Source organism: Phacochoerus africanus, chromosome 2, assembly GCF_016906955.1.
Source record: "Phacochoerus africanus isolate WHEZ1 chromosome 2, ROS_Pafr_v1, whole genome shotgun sequence".
In the NCBI taxonomy this organism is placed as follows: Eukaryota; Metazoa; Chordata; class Mammalia; order Artiodactyla; family Suidae; genus Phacochoerus; species Phacochoerus africanus.
This window is the reverse complement of record NC_062545.1, coordinates 242,543,786-242,556,518: the sequence shown is the minus strand read 5'-3', so window position 1 is coordinate 242,556,518 and position 12,733 is coordinate 242,543,786. Positions and strand designations below refer to the sequence as shown.

Genomic DNA, 12,733 nt, shown 5'->3' with positions numbered 1-12,733 from the left:
TGCCTATGGTAAAAGCATAAGATAAGCATGAGCAGATCCTGAAAAATAGCAGAGACAGTGAGGTGCAAATCCATCCAAACTTTACGGATAGGAGCAGAGGCGGGGCCTCCTCCTACAGGTATTCATGCTCTCTCTGGTCAAGGATCCAGACAGCAGGTTCCTAAAATCCTAAAATCAGCATGGTGCCAAGGAGGCCAGGAGGGTCACAGTTCCCCAAAGCCAGATCCACCACCTTCCAGCTGCGGGGCCTTGAATGAGTCACTGGGCCTCTCTGAGCTATTTCCACGCCTGTAAAGCAGGAATGACAAGGAACTGGGAGGGGCAGCAGGTGTCTGGTACACACAGGACGCTGTTGCACTGGCTCCTCCCAGAACCCCCTCTCTGAACCCTCTTTTCCTCAAATTCTTTAAGGAGGGGGAATCCAAGAGGGACCTGGAAAATCCGTATCAAAAGAGGAAAGGAGAGAAAAGGCCAGGAGAACCATCCTCTACCTGCCAGCTTGCTCCCTTCTCACCTAAGCAGTGGGAACCACACACACCCCCACCACCCCACCACCACTGGGGGCCAGCAGCTCCAACATGAATTAGGCCTCTGACCACACAGGTTCTGGGACTGTGTCACCCACAGGAGTGAGCTGGGCTGGACCACAGCCATGAAGGAGCCCCCCTTCCCTCCCCCCCACTGCCTCCAACAGACTCCTTCTTGCCTTCTGCCAACTTAAAGCTCAGGAATCCAACTCCCAGAGAAAGGGAAGTTGCTGTTTCTGACTGGCCCCTCCAGGCACCTTTCACCTCACCTTTCCGGCACACCCTCACCTCCTGATTCATTCATGGGCCCTGGCACACTCAGGTGGGCACAGGTAAGTGAATGAAGCCTGTCTTGAACCCCACAGATCCCTACCTTCACCAAGGCAAGGCTGTTATGGGTGAAACTGGACTGGGGTGCCTTAGTACCCCGAAAGAGCACCCAAAGGGTCTCATCTTAAAACTGTCTAGCCTCGGAGGCTCACACTTTTCAGGGCCGAATGACAGACCTTCTGGGGTGGGGAGCCAAGGGACCACCTAGTGACGGGTTGGTCAATGTCCGAGATTTTTCTACTTTCATTTTTTAAAACTTTTTGCGTCCCCTCCCCTCATATGAACCCCTTCACTGCCAACTTCCGAGAAACTCAGTAAGACGCCTGATCCTCAGGTTTTTCCCGGGTTCCACCCCACCAATTCACAGCTGCAGAAACCAAGGCCCGGGGACTCCTCGGACGATGCTCCTCCCGCCACCTGCGAACTCACAGCGGGTTCCAGCGCTCTGGCAGGCGACGGTGCAGCGAGATGCGGTCGCTGAGGTAGATGTTGATCTGGTGCAGCCGCAGGCTCTCCTCCTGCAGCCGCAGTTCCTCGCCCTGCAGCTGCAGCCACACCGCCTCACCATGCGCGCCCAGAGAGTCCTCGGACACCGGCGGCCGCGGCAGGACAGGGTCGCGCCGCCCGGAGCGCCGACTGCGCTGGGGTCCTGGCTCGGGCGCCCCGGCCCCGCGCCGCGCCCGCAGCACCGAGCCCAGTGCGGCCAGCGCCAACAGCATCAACAGCGCCAGCAGCGCCTCCCGGCCGCGCCGCAGCCCTCGCGGGCAGCGCCTCCATGCCGCGCGCCCCCACATGCGCCCGCCAGCTGCGCCCAGCGCCCGGCGCGCCCTGAGGCGGCGGCACAGCCCGCGACCCGGATCCCGGAACCTCCGCGCCGCCCCGCCCCCGGCCCGCCCCACCTGCGCACCGCCCCCTTTCCGCCCCTCCCGCCTGCTGCCGAGGGGGCTAACTTTTAAGGGGTCCCAGACAAGTTTGATGAGACATGCTACTTCCTCGCTGGGCTGTGTGCTTTATTAAAAACGTAGTGGGGAGTTCCTGCTGTGACGCAAGGGCGATCGGCAGCGTCTTGGGAGCGCTGGGACGCAAGTTCGGTCCCCAGCCCCGGCACAGTGGGTTTAGGGATCCGGCATGGACTCATATCTGATCTCTGGCCCAGGAACTCCATGTGCCACGAGGCGGGAAAGAAAGGAAAGAAGAAGAAGAGAGAGAGACAGAGAGAGAGAGAGAGAGAGAGAGAAAGGAAGGAAGGGAGGGAGGGAGAGAGAGAGTGAGAGAAAGAAAGACAGACCGTAGCAGCTGTAAAACCCTCAGCTCAGTGCCTGGCACATCATAAATGCTCCATAAAAGTTGGCCGAGAGTGCTGTGAGGGGCGCTATGAATTTCAATGCCATTATCTCATCTGATCCTTACCCAGTCCTTTAAGAGGGGTAAGAAGATTATTGATTCCATTTTACAGATAAGGCGACTGAGGCACAGTGAGGCTGACAGGAGGCTTTCTTATTGAGGCCTGCAGGTATACTGACCTAAAACATTCTGCCCTGTTCCCTTGAACAGCAAACCCTCTACTGGCTCTCTAATAGCCAATAAACTGTTTCTTATTTCTCACTTCACAGATGCCTCCAAAAAACTAATCACAGGAATAAACTACCCCTCAGAGTAACAGATGTATACACACCCACAACATGACAGAACACACCACAGCCCTTCATGTTAAGTAACCCTAGCCTTGGCTAGAGGTTTCCTTTGCGGGGCTTGGGGAAATGAGGAAGCCACAGGGGTGCTGGGAATATTTAATAGGGTCAAGATTGAGTGGAGCATGAGGCTCTCTTCAAGGCAGAAAACTGAAGTGTGGGCCAAATAAACCTCAGTAATCGACATAATATTTTTCAAAATCAAAATGACTGCAAAAAGTCCACAATGAATATCAAAATTTTAAAGGCAAAGTTTGACCCTGTGTTTGCACATCTCACTTCACCCATCTCACCCTAATCCCAGCCCTGATTCTATATCTTGATTTTGGTGGGGATACATGGATATATTCATCAAGTTCTTCTTTAAAACTTGACTATGACAGTTATACATCAGTTTTTTAAAAGGCAAAAAATAAATTAAAAGGATAAAGGAAGAAGAACCCCTACCCTCCAGGACAAGTGCTGAAGTTCTCAGCTTGACAGGAGAGACTCCCAGAATGGGACTCCAAATAATTTAAGGTTATCTCCAGTCACTGGTGGTGAGGGGAGGCAGGGCTTCACTCCAGGCCTTTGCACACATTGTTTTCTCTGCCTGAAATGCCCTTCCCCATCTAGCAAACTCCTACCCACCCTTCAAAGCCCCACCAAAAGCTACCTCTTCTATGAAGACCTCAGCAATTCCACAGCCTTTTAATTAAATGTAAAGGTCACATGATCCCTTTGTGTATTAGTCAGGGTGACACTAGAATCAAGGCAGACTTATAACTGCTTCAACCAACAGAATATGGTAAAAGTGTAGTTCTGTGTCTTCTCAGGCTAGGTATAGAAGGCCATGAAGCTTCCACCTTAGTTATGTGATCACCATTCTGGAGCCTTGAGCTTCCAGGGAAGATATCCAACTACCCTGGTGCCATTTGGCCAGAGAGGCCACAGGTAGACACCCAGTCAACAGGACCGGCTGAGCCCAACCTTCAGGCAACCAGCCAGCCCTGGCACCAGACAGGTGAGTGAGGAAGTCATCTTGGAATTGGCTTTTCTCCAGTCATCTCAACTGTGGCCTCAGACATTACAGAACAGAGAGGAGAGGTGCCCTCTTCAAATCCCTGACCCAGAGCATCCATAAATGTAATAAGATGGTTTTTGTTTTACACCATGAAGTGTTGGGGTAGTTTGTTACACAGCCATAGATAACTGGAACAAATGGATGCTTTTTTTTTTTCTGTCTTTTTGTCTTTTTGCCTTTGCTAGGGCCACTCCCGCAGCACATGGAGGTTCCCAGGCTAGGGGTCTAATCGGAGCTGTAGCCGCCGGCCTATTCCAGAGCCACAGCAATGCGGGATCTGAGCCACGTCTGTGACCCACACCACAGCTCACGGCAACGCCAGATCCCCAACCCACTGAGCAAGGCCAGGGATCGAACCCACCACCTCATGGTTCCTAGTCGGATTTGTTAACCACTGCACCACGACAGGAACTCCAATGGATGCTTTTAATCAACATATTTCAACAGGAAATACTTATTGGGCATCTACTATGTCCGCCAGGTACTAAGCACACTGTAATGAACAAGGGTCAATGATAAACAAAGCTGGACACTAGTTAAACTGGGAAGGAACTTTACGAATCAGTAACATACTATTGCAATAGGGAAAAAAGTCCAGAGGGAACAAATTCAACTTTGATTTGCCCAGAGGTAACCAGGAATTTTAAGTAGAGTCAAGAAAGTGAAAAATTACAAAGGACCGGTTGGCATAAATGCTGATTCGCCCAGCCGTGTCTGCTGGCTGGCAATCATCAAAGTCAGAGTTCTATCCGCAAACCAAGACTGGGAGGCAGAAGCCATATCCTTCCTGAGGATTACATTTTAAAGGAATGGCTTTCAGATTCTTGAGAAAAATACTCCTGAATTGTAGGAGATACGTATACATCTCAAAGGGACAGAGAGAGGATTCACAATTGTAAAACCCTCTTTAGTAAATGCTCTAAGAAAGGGTGGTCAGGGGCCTCTGGTTAGGTGTTGGACAGAACAAACAGCAAATTCTTTGGGTAGCCTTAAGCTTTCTCAGGCAGGTACTTAAGGGGGAGGGGTACTAGGGTCATAGGCATAGAAACTATGTTAGTGTTTAAGTCTTTTAACATGAGGGGAGGTGGGTGGATGAAATCATTTGTGTTGAGAGTCTCTAGGGTTGTTTTTTGTTTGTTTGATTGGTTTTTGGTTTGGGGTTTTTTTTTTTTGGCCACACATGGCATGCGGAAATTCCCAGGTTAGGGACTGAATCCGAGCCACAGCACCACCCAAGCCCCTGCAGTGACAGCTTGGATTCTTAGCTCACCACACCACAATGGATGAGAATTCCGAGAGTCTGTGGGGTTTTTTTTTTTTTTTTTTGGTTTTTGGGGGTTTTTTTTTCTGTCTTTTTGCCTTTTTTTTTTTTTTTTGTCTTTTTGCCATTTCTTGGTCCACTCCCGCGGCATATGGAGGTTCCCAGGCTAGGGGTCGAATCGGAGCTGTAGCTGCCGGCCTACACCACAGCCACAGCAATGCGGGATCCGAGCCACATCTTCGACCCACACCACAGCTCACGCCAATGCTGGATCGTTAACCCACTGAGCAACGGCAGGGATCGAACCCGCAACCTCATGGTTCCTAGTCAGATTCGTTAACCACTGCGCCACAACGGGAACTCCGAGTCTGTGGTTTTTATAGGCCAAGGATGAGCCCTAGTCAAGAGGAGAGCTCAGAGGAACCTGTTTAGAGTTTGGTCAAGAAGAGAATCTTTGTCACAAGACAGTTTTGACATCATGGTGCTGAGGGTGTAATGGAATGGACGGATAATAACAAGATAACTTTGGAGTTGTGATCAGTATTTTAAAGAATTACAGGGTGCTAAAGGGACTTATACTAGTAAAACCTGGTTTGGTTTAGGAATTTAGGAAGGCTTCTCTGAGGAAGTAATGTTTACACAAATACCTGAATGTTAAAGTAATATCAAAGACTTGAAATCACATTTTATTTTATTTTTTTATTTTTTTTTTTTGCTATTTCTTGGGCTGCTCCTGCGGCATATGGAGGTTCCCAGGCTAGGGGTCGAATCAGAGCTGTAGCCACCGGCCTGTGCCAGAGCCACAGCAACTTGGGATCTGAGCCACATCTGTGACCTACACCACAGCTCACGGCAACACCGGATCGTTAACCCACTGAGCAAGGGCAGTGGGTTAACGACCTCATAGTTCCTAGTCGGATTCGTTAACCACTGTGCCACGACGGGAACTTCTGAAATCACATTTTAGGTTAATCTGGAACTCCCTCTGCTGGTACCCAGCTCAAGAAAATGAATAGTTTTGTATCTTCTGTGGAAAGATAAAATGTGTGAACAGGGAAGCTAGTCTAAAGGTTTTTGGGTTTTTTTGGGTTTTTTTGGGTTTTTTTTTGTTTGTTTGTTTGTTTTATCAAATATTCTCTATTCTCAAGGGAACCATAGCCAAAAAGTTAAGAAGCATAAGTCTGGCCTGATTCTCTCATTTTACAGATGGAGAGCCTGAGACACAGAGTGGGAAAAGGGTCTCAGACAAATCGGTGGTTCAGGCAGAATTAGGATCTAACTTGCCATCTGCTCCCATTCATAGCCTCTGGTTACTGGCTGCCTAGAGGAAACAGGCCTTCTCTAAGTATCTTCCCCAAGGCTGCAGGAGGGGGATGGGGGATGGGGTGAACCATGCAAAGAAATTCCTGCCCAGAACAAACTGCTGCTAATACCAGACTAGTGGGACATGGCTCTACCCACAGAACAGAGTCTGCACCTTGATGCTGGAAAGCAGGGGTGATAGGAAAGGCTTGGAGCTGTGTCTTTTGGCCTCTGTCCAGATACCCAAGACATTTAAGATCTGCGGTCAGGTTAGAAAACAGACAAGAATTTGGAAGCCAAGTCCAATACAACTTGGATCATGTTGGAATACTTCCTAACAGAGACTGAGTTGCAGACAGAAAAGTGATGGAATTGGCCCTCACAAGACCTAGGTACAAGTCCCAGGTAATAGATATAAGCTGTCACTTATTGAGCACCTATATGTGCTGTAAGCTGCTAGACTGTTTTTCACATATCATCTCATTTTACCCCCTGAAAACCTTGCAAAGTAGACAGATGAGGAAATTTAGGCTCAGAGAGGTGAGGCAGTTTATCCAAGGTCACACAACATACAAGTGGCAGAGCAAGGATCTGAGTTCAGGTCTCCAGACTCCTAGTTCAGGACTGCCCACCACACCTCTCACTGGCAGGCTGTGAGACCAAAGGTGGCTTAGTTTTGTGGGTAAGAGCACAACCTTGGCAGCCACTTGCTTGAGCTCAAATTCCAGCCCCCACACAGATCCTTGTGGCCTTGGACAAGTTACTCAACCTCTTTCAACTCAATATGCTCATCTGTAAAATAGTGGTGACAATAATAGTACCTGAGAAGGACTGAGTGATGTCCACATAGACAGCCTTGCTGGACACAAAGGGTGGAAAGAGTTTCTGCAAGGGCAAATGGAAGATGTCCAGTGCCTTGCTACTCAAAGTGTGGTCCTTAGACCAGCAGCATTGGTACCACCTGGGAGCTATTAGAAAGACAACAGTATGTTGGTAGAGGTAACTTAACAGAAGTTACTCTGCTTATGCAGAGTCAACACTCTATAAATATTACTAATGATGACAAGTTGGCAACCATAAAGGGCAAATCCAACTGGGACCTTAATTCTTTTTATATCTCTTCCCAAACTGAGTAGCTTGTCCTTTCCTTGGGTTTCTTGTTAGTTTAGGGAGCTTATTTGTTCTTTGGCCACATCATCTCATCTGATGCTCAACGAACAAATAGATTTCTGTAGAAGGCACTTTTGTTTGTCATATTAGCTCCCTTCATTACGAATCATTTCATCCCTTTTAGAGGTTAATGTGATATATGGTAGACATGGCATTTCAAACATTAGCAAAGAAAAGTTAGCTGATTTCAATCTATGATTGGGGCGACTTGATAAACGTTTGAAAAAATAAAGTTAAATCCCAACCTCACACCTTACACCAAAATAAATTCCAAATGATCTAAAAATTTCAAAGCAAAGAAATAATAAAAATAAAATCCAATGATTAAGGTATTGGATGAACAAAAAATCCAGAGACCATTATGGAAAAGATTATAAATTTGACTACATAAAAAAATGTTAATTCTGTAAGGCCCCAAATAACAGAAACTCAAAGAAACAAAAAAAAATCAGAAAGATATATTTATGGATAACATTTAGTCAGTATGTGAATCAACAGGGAAATAAAGAGGACAAATAGAAATAAAAATAGCCAAAGGATTTAAAGAGATAGCACTGAAAAGATATAAATGGTCTATAAATGTATCAAAATATGCTCAACTTCTCCACTTAAAATGCATACAAACTAAACTTAGTCCAAAATATTTTTTCACCTATCAGATTGGCAAAGACTTAAAAAGTTATTATTCCCAGTGTTGTCAAGGATGTGAATAAACATGCACCCTTATCCAGTTGGTAGGAATGCAAACTGGTATAACCTTTTGGAAAGCAATCAGGCAACATTTATTTGAAATGTTAATGTTCATATCCTTTTGATTCTGCAGTTTCACATCTAGGAATTTATCCAACATAAATAGATTCATAAGTGCTCAAGAGATAAGATTACAGGAAGCTTATGACAGTATGGTATATAATAGCAAAAGGTTGGAAACAACCCAAATTTCCATTAATAGGAGATTATAAAGTATTATACACCCATACCTTAATATACTACAGTTATTAACAAGAATGACATTAATTCTAGGTGTTTAACATACAAATGTTATTAAGATGTATTTTTTAAGTCAAAAAAAAGCAAGTTGCTGACGCTATTTTGGTAGTTTTTTGTTTTGTTTTGTTTTCTTTTCTTTTCTTTTTAGCGCCATACCCGAAGCACATGGAAGTTCCTAGGCCAGGGGTCAAGTCTGAGTTACAGCTGCCAGCCTATGCCACAGCCACAGCAACAGGGGACCCAAGTCAGTATGTGAATCAACTGGGAAGAGAGACCTACACCGCAGCTCATGGCAATGCCAGATCTCTGACCCACTGAGTGAGGTCAGGGATTGAACCCGCATATTCATGGAAACTAGTCAGATTCCTTTCTGCTGCGCCAGGGCAGGAACTCCCGATTTTGGTAGAACATGTTAAAACATACAAAAGAAAAAACACTAAAGAAATATTCACCAAACCATTAACTGTATTATATTTATTTCTGATGAGTGAGAGTCTTTGACCCTTTCATTTTCGTTTCATTTATTCTTTTTTTTCAATAAGTATTTACTGATCACCTACCACTTGGCAGGCAATGTACTAAATTCTAGGGGTATGATTGTAAACACCCAGAGCCATTGATCTCAAGAAACTTACATTCTTTATTTCGGCAACCCTGGAATTCTTTACGACAAATATTATCATCTTACTAGGGGAAAAGTTATGTATTTTAAGGTAAATAAATACTTTTTACAGATTATTTTACTTCCAACCCCTGCCCTTAGCTCCTTTCTAATCTGTTGCACCAGTCTCTGCTCCCCTCATCCTCCTCCCTTTCCAATCTGTTTCCTCTCTTTCCTACAACTACATGGTCACACTCAGTCTTTCTGCCCAACTTATGGCCAAGCTCTCCCATGAAGATGTGAATTGATGACAAAAGCTCACAGCTCACCTTGTTCTGCAAGCATGTGGGATTCCCAGGGGGGCAGGGGCTGTGTCTCTATCATCCAACACACAAAAGTCACTTAAGTTAACGTTGGGTGAATGTGGATTGTGTCGGTGATGGAGGTGCACCGCTGAGATGGCCTTTCAAGAGAACCTGCCACATGGAGCTCACACTGTGGTGCAACGGGATTGGTGGCATCTTGGGAGCTCTGGGACATGGGTTCAATCCCTGGCCCCGCACAGTGGGTTAAGGATCTGGCATTGCCGCAGCTTTGGCTTAGGTTAAGACCAAGGCTCCGATTTGATCCCTGGCCTGGGAGGTCCATAGGCTGCGGGGAGGCCAAAAATGAAAAAAGAAGAAAAGAAAAACCAGCTGCAGGTGAACAGTTGACTGAGAGTGGCTCGCTGCTATGCCTTCACGATCCTCCGTGATATTCTTGTTGAGGCTAGGCTTCCTCTGGTTTCTCCCAGTCAGTGACCAAGTGTGGTGGCAACAGCAGAACCCAGCCATTTCTGCCTGATGCAGGAAAACTTAGCAAACTTTCTTTGGCTGGGGACTCTCTACCACCCTGGTAGAGACAGTCCCAGAAGTGCAGGGCAGTCTGAAGATCTTTCTTTCTTTTATTTCTTTTTTGGGCAGCACCTGCCACATATGGAAATTTCCGGGCTAGGGGTCAAACCAGAGCTGCAGCTGCTGGCCTACCTCACAGCCACAGCCATGCCGGATCCAGATCTGAGGCATATCTGCGACCTACGCTGAAGCTTGTGGCAATACTGGACCCTTAACCCACTGAGCGAGGCCAGAGATCAAACCTGCATCCTCCAGGACACTGTGTTGGGTTCTTAACCCACTGTGCCACAACAGCAACTCCCTGAAGCTCTTTCTACCCAAGCTTCCTCCCTTCCCACTCTCTCTTCCCAGTTGTTAGACCTGTGTCTGGGTCTGAAGGCTCTCCTTCCCTCTCCCTCCTCCTTCCCCCTTTATCCTATATAAGCATTTCTCTTAGGAAAAAAAGCATCTTGGCTCAGAGGACCCAAACCAGCACAGGGATCAGTGAAAAAGTACTGGAAGGGAGATCATAAATAATAAGACTGCAGATACACTTGCAGAAGAGATTTATGTACAAAGATATGCTTCAAAACCTTTGTGCACACAAGTCACCCAGAGATGGTGCTGAAATGCAGATTCTGGTTCAACAGGTCTAGGGTCAACCCAAGTTGCTGAATTTCTAAGAAGCTCCCAGGAGGTACTGATGCTGCTGGTCCAATGACCACAGTTTGAGCAGCAAGGTGCTGGAATCTTTATTTGCCCTGCTGAATCTCCCTCATCCCTGCTCTGAGCCCTGGGAGGCCGACTGTGAAGACCACATCAGAAGGCTCAGAACCTCTGGCTAACAGTTAGGTTTGGCCAATGAGCAGCTCTGGCAGGAGATCAGAGGGCAGGAGGAGGATGAGGTCAGAGGTTTTGATTCCCCTGGGGATTGTTCCCTACTGGGTTGCTGTGGGTTGGCTTTGTCCCTCTACCAAAAGCCATAACTCCTATCAGGTAGATCTCGCCACTTTTCTCTCTTGCAGAATTCTACTAATTCTAGTGACATAATCCTTCCTTTCCCCCTTCAGGCCTGGGGTGATAACAGCTCCCTCCTGTTACCAAGCTCTGAGTACTGCATCATCCCATGTGGCTCTTAGTAAACTCTGCCCACATGTCTGCAATTAGTCCCTTGGTAAATATCCCTCATTTCTTCAGCCAAATGTGCCATCTGTCTCCTGCTGGGACCTTGACTGCTACAAGTGAAGTTCAATGCAGGATCTTTTTTTTTTTAAATAATTGCAGAAAATTGGAAATAAGCTAATTGTGCATCATTAAAAAATGATTAAATAAATTATGGTACATCTGCTTAATAGTGTTACATGCAACCATTAAAAAGGATGTAGTAGATCTACATTCATCTACATGGAAAGATGCCCAAGCCATTTGTTAAATGAAAAAAAAAGGTGTGTGGGGGGGGTGATATCCAGACTAGCAGGCATAGCAGGAACCTCTTCATTTAAAAAGTAAAACATGCTTTGTTAAGGCTTGGATGGCAAGTGACAACAACCCTGCTGAAAACAAACCTCACCAAAAAGAATGGCGAGGGGGGGAGTCTGATTCATCTTTTTCTACCGTCTTGTCTCTGTTTTTCTGTGTAGTGGCTTCACTTTCAGGCAGGCTGTCTTCAAGTGAGGTCAGAGCGGGCCCCAGCCTGGTTTATGACATCCTGACCGCTGACAACCTCAGCAGACAGGGATGCCTTCCCATTTGCTTTAGCAAAAAAAAAAAAAAAAAAAAAAAAAATCGTGGGCTGAGGCAATTGGAATGGGCTTGGACATAAGCTAGTCACTGAGCCACATGGACTGAGTGTGGGGGAGGGGAACTCCCTAAAAGAAAGAGGGTGTCTCTTCTCCCAGTAGGAGAGTCAGGGCAGGTGTAAGCACCAGAGATCCACTCTAGAGGGAATATCTGCAGTAGACATTTGTTAGCCTTTTTGGTTGCCCAGTATTGGAACCCCCTTCCTATCCTGGAGAGTCTCCTACCTTCTGGGGCAGTATGACAGTGGTATCGTCTCTACCCAACCTATAATAAAATAACATCCCATTTTCTATTCATTTTACTTGGATTCTGTAAAGTTCTACTTTTTGTTTTAATAACACTCATCACCATCTGACGTGCGAGTTACTTACTTAACTGTTTGTGTAGCTACCGCAGAATCACCTGGAGGGCTTGTTCACAAACAATTGGCTGGGCTCCATACTCTGTTTCCGTAGATCTGGGGTAGGGTGAGAAAATTCGCATTTGTAAAATATTCCAGATGGTGCTGCTTCAAGAACCACTGAGGAAGAGAGATGAAGATACAGGAGGTGCTTGTAGTCCTAACGCCCGTCCCAGGTAAGGACGGCACTGATGGTCACGAAGGCTATTCTGGGAGGACAGAGTGTACCCATCTGTTCCTTCATTCAGTCAAGGACTATTTAGGAAGCGCAGCAAGAGTGCTGGGCGCTGGAGGTTCAGCAGTGCACACCACGGGCCAGGCTGGTGCGGTGGTGGACTCAGACCCTGGCCCAGGGTTGGGAGCTCGCAGTATGAGAAGGGACTGGGCTGCCGCTCCAACCTCGCACTGGGCAGGAAGTCTCGGGAGCCGCGGGGAGGGCTGCAAGCGGGCGACGAAAAGGCAAAGGCGAACTCGCGAGCTCGGTGGCGGACGCTGCTCTGAACTTCCCGGAACCCGCTCTCCCCACCCCCCACCTCCCCCGACTTGGACGGTGAAGGCGCGCCCTCGTCCCGGGCACGCGCCCGGCACACAGTAGGCGCGCGGCCCGGCCTCCGGCGCGCTGCTGGCACATAGTAGGCAGGCGGGCGGGCTGGCGGAAGGGGGCGCCGGCTCGCGGTATCCGGGGGCGGAGCCGGCGCGGCCGGCCGGGCAGTCGGGCGCGGGCCG

General features: G+C 47.5%; 1 protein-coding gene across 1 annotated transcript in view; it reads right to left on the bottom strand.

Moving 5' to 3' along the window:
• The window catches only part of GALNT12 (polypeptide N-acetylgalactosaminyltransferase 12), a 43,907-nt gene extending 42,249 nt beyond the window's left edge, over positions 1 to 1,658 (bottom strand). Inside the window, exon 1 of the mRNA XM_047768022.1 lies at positions 1,287 to 1,658. Coding sequence (XP_047623978.1) covers positions 1,287 to 1,651 — 365 coding nt within the window. The 5' untranslated portion in view covers positions 1,652 to 1,658. The remainder of the gene's footprint in view (positions 1 to 1,286) is intronic.
• Positions 1,659 to 12,733: the final 11,075 nt, after the last annotated feature.